This window comes from Anopheles moucheti, chromosome X (assembly GCF_943734755.1).
Source record: "Anopheles moucheti chromosome X, idAnoMoucSN_F20_07, whole genome shotgun sequence".
In the NCBI taxonomy this organism is placed as follows: domain Eukaryota; kingdom Metazoa; phylum Arthropoda; class Insecta; order Diptera; family Culicidae; genus Anopheles; species Anopheles moucheti.
This window is the reverse complement of record NC_069142.1, coordinates 14,350,812-14,360,471: the sequence shown is the minus strand read 5'-3', so window position 1 is coordinate 14,360,471 and position 9,660 is coordinate 14,350,812. Positions and strand designations below refer to the sequence as shown.

At 41.4% G+C, this 9,660-nt stretch overlaps 1 protein-coding gene across 1 annotated transcript; it reads left to right on the top strand.

Annotated features, from left to right (window-relative positions):
* The first annotated feature begins 2,362 nt into the window (after positions 1-2,362).
* On the top strand, positions 2,363-2,824 carry LOC128307364 (RYamide receptor-like). The gene is made up of 2 exons (XM_053045160.1): positions 2,363-2,431; positions 2,510-2,824. Exons 1-2 carry the CDS (start codon positions 2,363-2,365, stop codon positions 2,822-2,824), a joined length of 384 nt encoding a protein of 127 aa, XP_052901120.1.
* Positions 2,825-9,660: the final 6,836 nt, after the last annotated feature.

The window sequence follows — 9,660 nt, the reverse complement described above, 5'->3', positions numbered from 1 at the left end:
TTTCCGCATTCGTGTTTTGCTCTATTCACCAGACCATCGGCGATGCTAACCCTCGACTAGGTTGAGACAATTTAGCTTCCCTTTTTTCTTCCTTCCTGCCCACTTTTAAACAATCACGCTTGGGGTCTGCTGGAAACCGTACCACTTTAATTAGAACAGCACTTTACACTGCGCCACAAGGCTGGCTGAACAAATGACCAGGCGTCTCCATCAAACGATGATTTTTGCATTACTTATCAAGAAATAGTTTCGTTATTGATTTAATATTTCACATTCACTGGAATTATTGTTAATTCGTTTAGTTGCCAGTTTGTTTAATTATTATAAATAAGTTAATTCTATCCTCTTGTACAAAAAATATTTATTTTAGCACAGCAAGAAAATTGCACTGCAACATAAAAACAACCCTACAAGGTTTCATTGAGTTATCTCCGCATAAAGGATTGGACTAATGGTTGCCTGCATGTTCTTCCGCTATGCAGCTTTGAAATTACCTCCTTGTCCATGTCCAGGATGTTGCCCAAGCTTAAAAAATAATAGCAAATGAAGCAGACAGACAAGAATCGCTACGATGCAACAATGAAATATTCAATCACTCGCTGTTAACCGCACTTCAGATGCAGATGCTTTTGTCCAGCCGTGTGGCACCATTCTCGTTTATTGTCTTTTCTATTCCAACATATAACAGAACAATAGAATGCTTCATAATGCTCTTTGTAGCACGAGTTACGGAAGTACAAAGAAAATTATTTCGATTTCCTTCGTTACCATTTTCATACTGCAGTACATCACAATTTTTCATACAAGAGCAAAACAAAATCTTCACTAGATTAAATTTTCAAGTGCTATGTGGATTCATAATTGCACACAATATTATAAAAAAAAGAACTGCAGTGGCACCTCGTTACCACACTACTAAACACCACGCGGTTAGCCGTTGGATTTAAATATCTAACAGGTAAAAGCTGAAGAGGATCACTGTGCACCGTCCAACAGTTTGATGATCGCATCCACACTGGCCGGAAGATGCAGAACTACTGGCCGAAGTCGCGCTGCAAACGCAATACAACAACGCAACCCGCCAAAACGGGGCAAAAAAAACAGTCGTACCGAGCAGATTTGAAAAGCCGAACCGAACTGGCCTAACCGTTTTACAACCGTTTTATGGCATCCCAGTGCGCTATCAAACCTACTGACAGCATGTTTTTTCATACGGAGGGGAAAATGGGAAAATGGAAGCGGTGCGTTAGAAGGAACATGCGCAGCTACCGGGTGAGCGAAACAGGGATGACCAGATGCGTTTCAGGGAATATCGAGACTGACAGCAACCGGCTAGTCTAGACTCACTCGTACACCGTCACGATATTGGTTGGCGAGACTCCACAGGGAGGCCATTCCATTATACAATTGAAAATTGTCTGACACAGATATAATCACCAATAATTTGATATTGGTAATTTCCATGTTTGCTATCGTCCCACGTGCAGACAGATACGGCACAATCCGCTAAAGCACGCGACGTTATCATTCTGCCATAAATGCGACTATAAATCAATCAACTGAGCAACACAAACGCAACTTATCGCTAACTGCCGTGTATGTGCGATACAATACGAATTAGCTAATTGAATCGCTTTTGGGCTGTACACACCAGCGAAAACATCGTTTAAAATGTAAATATAAAATTAAAAATTTAAATAAAAATACCCGGAAACGTTTCAGCTGTTTTGCTATAAAATGAAGGAGCCCAGGACGTTCGACATAGATATACAGCCTGGCCGTTCTTCCGTTAAATAAAAAAGTACGTTCGACATAAGGACTACTAGCAAAAGACCATTTTCGAACATGCGTACAAGTTTTGTGTGTTTTCCAACCGAGATGTCGACATTCGGGGAAAATCTTTCTTTGCACGCAAATAAGCACACATCGCATCAAAGCTGGCGTATCCTTACTGTTCCTGACGATGCAACATCAGCTTAGCAAACAAACTCCTGTTTACACTTCTCAAACTACTAGGCTCGCATGCCTGGCGTTGTCTGGCGATTCAGAATCAGGCAGACAATTAATCTACATAGAAAGTCGCTTTTGTCTCACAGACATTTTACTTCTTCGGACACTCACATCTTTAAATTGCTTCCTGCTTTCCAGGCCCAACTGATTCATTCGCTTAAAAGTGTCCTTTACAATTTTCTACAAGTAGTTCTTCGCTGTTCACTGCCCAATTGCTCGACTTTCGACGATCCATTTTATCGTGGACTTGATCTTTAGTCTCTTGGCATAAATGTCTGAAACGAAGAATAGATCGGTTAATAATATTATCAAAATTCGTTGCTAATCATTGTTCAATGCTTTCGCCTTTCAGATGATCAAGATGATGGTTACCGTGGTGATTGTGTTTACGATCTGCTGGCTGCCGTTCAACTTCCTAATGGTATGTGCGTCACCTCGGCTCAGCACCAACAGGCCCGGCTGAATCCGGCTCATCTCTTCCTTTTCCCCCTCGTTCCAGCTCATGAAACTCCCCTCTTCGTGGGACCTGCTGCCGTACTTCTGGTTCGCCTTCCACTGGCTAGCGATGTCGCACAGCTGCTACAACCCGATCATCTACTGCTACATGAACGCCCGCTTCCGCAGCGGCTTCATCCTGGTGCTGCACGGTGTGCCGGGTCTCCAGCAGATCTGCTGCTGCATTCGCCACTCGCCACCGAACATCGCGCGCAACGTCGGCTCCAGCGTGGCCCTCGCCGGTGAGATGAATGGCCTGTACGGTGCCAGCGCACTGCGAAGAAAGGCGGGAGTGCGAGTTAGGTGCCACCCAGGATAACAAACCACTATTTCCTGCTCGCTTTCTTCTCTGCCGTTCCGTTTCCGTTGCCGTTTCCATGTCCGGGTTTTCCAACGTTCCTCCCCCCCCACCTTTGCTTGTTGTGTGGGGGGATCCGCTGGGTTGTGTTCTTCGTGCCGTGTGTTTGCTCTAGTGTTGTAGGACATTCGCTTTAGATGCGCTTCTTGTTTCCGTGCCACGCACCTACCACCACATGTATGATTCTAGTGGTCTTAGCAAGCACAGCCATACGCACAAGCTTATTGTCCAGAATTTGTCTAGAATTTTCCTGGTCTCATTGTTTTTTTTCTGCACACTCACACACACATCTATTAGCTATTCAGATGAAACACACACTCATAGTCATCGCAAAGTTCACATTTCACGACCAATTTCTTAGGCCTCATGCTTAGATCACGGACCATCAGCTCTCTTCATCTCCATCACACAATCTTTCTCGGCTTAAGCAGTCTCGTTGTTTAGCCACTTGTTAATCGACTGCGCTAGCGTAGAAATATTTTCCGAGTCCGTTGCTTCACGCAGCATCACGCAAGATTTCGCTGACGCGCTGTGCATGAATCGGGCGTTCCATTCATCCAGCTTCATTCATGCTTCCATGTCACAGTCTGCTCGAATCATTCGCTCTTGTCATTCATCTTTCTCCATCGTTACAGAACCTTACAACATAACAACGGCCTATGCTTTCTACGTGAGTTTGGTTAATTGTGATATATATATATATCGATATATATAGCAAAAATCACACAACGCGCGACTGCGATGGAAAGTCAACCCTCGATGCCAGGTGCTAAAAAAGGGGAAAAATAGCGCACTATTGTTTATAATATCAAAAATTATTCTTTGCATAGCTTTGCACTCTAACTAAAATTTAACTAAACCAACGAGACGTCACCCCTCATTCCGAAGGAAAATGATCCGAAAAAATTATCGACCAACAAACCGTGTTGCATCAAGCAGATGGGTGTGTTTGTATGTGAGGTCCACAAAACCACAAAACTGTTTGAATCACAGAGACACATTTTTAAACAGTTTTGCTTAAGGCGTTATTAAACCAGTATTGATCGTAAATTTCCAAGTGTCTCCATGCCCACATTTCGATCTCTGTTTCATAAACGCGTCAAGATCACGTACGGAAAATTCGTTCCACAAGAAATGGACCCTTTGGTTGGTCGCTCGTACGCCGTATGGACCGTGAAGTTGGTCTATTTCTCTTTCTTATTTTAACCGTTTAACGATCAATGGCACACTCAACTGTAAATCTTTTGTAAATTTAGAGTATGAAAGGGAACAAGTTTATTTTATTTTTCATCAGAAGTGTAGTAAAATAGAAATTTGTTTAAATTTGTTTATTTTTTAATATAATATTTAAAGGCTAGTTAAAGCTAATAAGTTATTATAATTTACTTAAACGCTCCAAATTTCGGTCCAAGGCCTGCCAAAACTAGTCCGTCGATCGGTGATCCCACACGCATATGTTTCGCATACATGTTTCCGGATGGAAGAGCGATAAAAATTATCGTTATTGAACGTTTCACCCATCGAAACCTAACGCAAGGAGAAATGAAAACAACAGCGTCTGGGAGCCAATTTGGCTCACCGATCAGCATAATCTTTACAGCCGCGTAAACAGCATTTCAGAACATGTCCGGGCGGCTACTTGCACCCTCACACAAATCGTATGGGTGAAGCTGCAAGTGAAGATCAAGGTGAAGATCAAGGCAAAGAGAATTTTTCATCTAGACGAGCTATCAGCATTGTGAAAATGACTCACACACGTTTGACTAACATCGTTGATCAGCACTACTCTCAGTACTGATCATAAACACTGGAAAGCCCTCAAGTTCGCATTTCTTTAAACTCTTTACAACTTAGAAAAATTTATTACAACATTACGATGAAAATTCCAGTACTTTAATCCAGGCCAAACTAATCATAATTTCGGACATTAGAAAATTATGTTTCAGCTTTAAAGCAACAGCTACTATCTCCGTGCATCGTATTAAGCAAATTAGTATTCAAAACATATTTAAACTACTGTAAATTTTGGGATTTATTCAAGAATCTAAAGTGAGCACGGGGCGCTTCCCGTTGTCACTCTTCCAACGCATATTTTAAATCGTAAAACTTAAGCATAGAATGCTTACATGTTTTCGACCCTATCGTTCTTCCTACTGTAAACACACACGAGATCGCGTGGTTCTATGCCTTGTCACAAATCTGATTTGTCATGGTTTAGAAACTTGACATCGCTGGACCTATCCGTCCTAACAAAGCGTCGCTTTATTTTCCAGCAACATTCTGACACATTTTCTTTTCTGCTAACACTTTCGCTTTGGAGCTCGCTGAGTAAAGATCTAAAACCCAGTGTCTGTGTGTGAGTTTGTGCGTGAAAAGGAAAAAAGGAAAAAAAACCGAAGCCAAGCCATGGCCGACGCCGGAAGTACACTGTGCATCGATTTTGGCGAGTTTTTGTTCAATTTTACGATCGACAAAACAATTTCGATTATCACAAACAAGCTGGAACTGCAACGGGAACAATTAAATCGGGTTCATATACGCCCGTCCAGCAATGCGGTGTTCATCGACGTGAAGGACGCGGCGGTGGCTATGCGAGTGTTGACCGATCGAACACCATGCCATGCAGCGTGCGAAGATGGTAACACGTACGCCATGTCCATCACACTGGCCGACGGATCGACGATAATTAAACTACATGACTTATCCCAAAACGTGGCACATCATCAAATCATTCAATGTATGAGGCAATACGGCACAGTCATTGAAATCACTGAGGGAACATGGGCTCCCGGTTCAGCATTCCAAGGTCTCCACGACGGGAACACGCTAATTAAAATGTTTTTGACAATTCCCATCCCGAGAGAAATTGAGATTGCGGGCGAACGTACCAAAGTCACCTATCACGGACAACCTTATTGCAACTATCAGTTTGTTGCACCAGCTGCACAGCGATCGCGCGTGAGTCGTTCGATCCCAATTGTGTCCTCAAGTCAATTCAATGAAGTGCGGATCTCGTCACCAAATTATGAGATCGAAACACCGTCATCAACGTCGGAAGATCCGTTGCTGAACTCAGAATGTAGTGAATGCGAATTCGAACAACACCAACAACGTCGTAGCTAGGTTAGCCATTAGATGATCCTGGCTGCCAAAATGAGATCCCTGAGGCCCGAAATGCAGGTAGGATTTAAATATAAATCTCTTGATGATTTGTTTAAATTTCCACTGAAATTACAATTTTCACCTTTCCTTCAACTCTTTCTACATTCACAGAAATTACGCCTTCTAACAATGACCATGCAATGGATGATATTGCACCACACCCAGCAGGGGTTTTGCTACCCAACGTAATTCGAACAAAAGAAGCAGATACGAGCGTGCTTGAGCGAGGAGCATAAAACGCAGCAGATTTTTTCACAAAACTCGAAAAACCGCTAAAAACGACATTTTGGCCCGTATTATTCATAGCTTTTAAGAATAAGCATTTCATGCTACACATACGATTACTTATTTCGCACACATTTGCGGTTCTTGCTTTGATTGATCGATTAAACATTGATTTGTAGCTCTTAAGGCTTTCGATGTATTTGCACTATTACGAACAAACAAATCGATATCGATTAGTATGCACTGGAGATTAGACATGATCAATGTGCATTGCAACTTGGAAACAATCCAGTTTTTATGTATGTTGTAATTTGTTTGTAATCTCTCTTATCCAGCACAATAAAATTTATCATTTTGAAATATACAGAGCGTTAATCTTTTTAGTTATAAAGCAAGGAGACCTGAACGCACTTGGGGTGAACAGAACTATTTCAAATTGATTCCATATAATTACTAAAACTACAACCACTACAAGTACTGTGTGAGGTTTATCGTCATCGGTAATTAGTCTTGACTCAAAATCGGTTCACATTTACAACAGAAGTGCAGTATTAGAAGATGCATCCTGCTCCGTAAAAGGAAGAGGAGGGGCCCAGCAGATTCGAAACATATCGTCCCGAAATACGAGACAATAATATGCTCTAGTTTGCTCGAACTGCTTTCCAGCTTCCCATTCTTCCTGCTTGGATTGGGATTGCAAAAAACCATAGCAGCAATTCTTGGATCTGTATTTTGTTTCTATTCGTTGTTCGTTTTTTGCTGCTAAATGTGGGAAAGCGTTGTGTGAGTGAAATGACTTCCTAGGGTGGGGTGTATAAAACGGTCATATCTTTTGACTCAACAGCTCAAAGTGTACCGTACCCTTAACGAGCTACCTCAACACCACAATATGAGTTAACTTGGCATTTGAAAATTTCGACCGTTGACGTCATAATCTTTTCATTATTTCTGAACTTGGTCACGGCACCGAGAACGGACGTTATGAATAAATTTTCAAAATTATTAAAATTTATTAAAAAAAAACAGCTTTGCACTCTAAGTAAAGTTTAAGGAAAGGAAGGAAGGTAAAGAAGGAAAATTACCCTAAAAAAAATTATCGACCAGCAAACCGTGTTGCATCAAGCAGATGAGTATGTTTGTATGTGAGGTCCAAACCACAAAACTGTTTGAGTCACAGAGGCATTTTTTCAATAGTTTTGTCTTAACATCATTAAACTAGGATTGATCGTAAATTTCCAAGTGCCCACATTTCGATCTCTGTTTCATAAACGCGTCAAGATCACGTACGGAAAATTCGTTCCACAAGAAATGGGCCCTTTTGTTGGTCGCTCGTACGCCATATGAACCGTGAAGTTGGTCTATTTCTTTTTTTTTATTTTAACCGTTTAACGATCAATGGCACACTCAACTGTAAATCTTTTGTAGATTTACTGTATGAAAGGGAACAAGTTTATTTTATTTTTCATCAGAAGTGTACAAAAATAGAAATTTGTTTATTTTTCAATGTAATATTTGATTCTAGTTAATTCCAATTAGTTAAGATCAGTTTACTTAAACGCATATTCAACGCATATTTTAAATTCCAAAACTTAAGCATAGAATGCTTACATGTTTTCGACTCTATCGCTCACCCTAATGTAAACACACACGAGATCGCGAGGTTCTATGTCTTGTCACAAATCTGATTAGTCATGATTTAGATATTTGACATCGCTGAATAGGACAAAGCATCGCTTCATGTTCTAGCAACATTCTAACACATTTGCATTTCTGCACTTTCGCTTTGGAGCTCGCTGAGTAAAGATCTTAAACCCAGTGTCTGTGTGTGAGTTTGTGCGTGAAAAGGAAAAAAGGAAAAAAACCGAAGCCAAGTCATGGCCGACGCCGGAAGTACACTGCGCATAAATTTTGGCGACTTGCCCTTCAATTTTATTACCGCCGAAGTGATTTCGATGATTACAAACAAGCTGGAACTGCAACGGGAACAATTAAATCGGGTTCATATACGCCCTTCCAGCAATGCGGTTTTCATCGACGTGAAGGACGCGGCGGTGGCTATGCGAGTGTTGACCGATCGATTACCATGCCATGGAGTGTTCCAAGACGGTAACACGTACGCCATGTCCATCACACTGGCCGACGGGACGACTTTCGTTAAATTGCATGACTTATCGCAATCCGTGACAGATCATCAAATCGTCCAATATATGGGGCGATACGGCACAGTCAATGATATCACTGAGGGAACATGGGCCTCTGGTTCGGCATTCGAGGGTCTTCCAGATGGGACCAAAATTGTAAACATTGCATTGACTAGACCCGTTCCGATAGAAATTGAGATTGGGGGCGAATGTACCAAAGCCACCTATCACGGACAACCTATGGAACAGTATCGCAACTTGCAGATTCTTCCATCAGCTGCAGAGTACTTGAATCCTCCGAACCCAATTGTGTCCCCAAGTCGATTCAACCATGTACGGATCCAGTCACCAACTGATGAGATCGAAATACCGTCACCACCGCCGGTAGATCCGTTGCTAAACTCAGAATCCAGCGAAAGCGAAAACGAACAACACCAACAAGGTCGTAGCTATGTTAGCCATTAGATGATCCTGGCTGCCAAAATGAAATCCCTGAGGCCCGAAATGCAGGTAGGATTTAAATATAAATCTCTTGATTTGTTTAAATTTCCACTGAAATTACAATTTTCACCTTTCCTTCAACTCTTTCTACATTCACAGAAATTACGCCTTCTAACAATGACCATGCAATGGACGATATTGCACCACACCCAGCAGGGGTTTTGCTACCCAACATAATTCGAACAAAAAAAGGAGATACGAGCGTGCTTGAGCGAGGAGCATAAAACGCAGCAGATTTTTTCACAAAACTCAAAAAACCGCTAAAAACGACATTTTGGCCCGTATTATTCATAGCTTTTAAGAATAAGCATTTCATGCTACACATACGATTACTTATTTCGCACACATTTGCGGTTCTTGCTTTGATTGATCGATTAAACATTGATTTGTAGCTCTTAAGGCTTTCGATGTATTTGCACTATTACGAACAAACAAATCGATATCGATTAGTATGCACTGGAGATTAGACATGATCAATGAGCATTGCAACTTGGAAACAATCCAGTTTTTATGTAAATTGTAATTTGTTTGTAATCTCTCTTATCCAACACAATAAAATTTATCATTTTGAAATATACAGAGCGTTAATCTTTTTAGTTATACAGCAAGGAGACCTGAACGCACTTGGGGTGAGCACAGTGTCCAACTCTAGCATTGAGATCAGATGATACTCGGTTTGTCGCTTGCAGTACAACCGAGTCTTCCATGCAACGAGCAAAATAGTTGTGGTTGTAATTATTCGGGGGTTTCGACAAATAAAAAAAACAT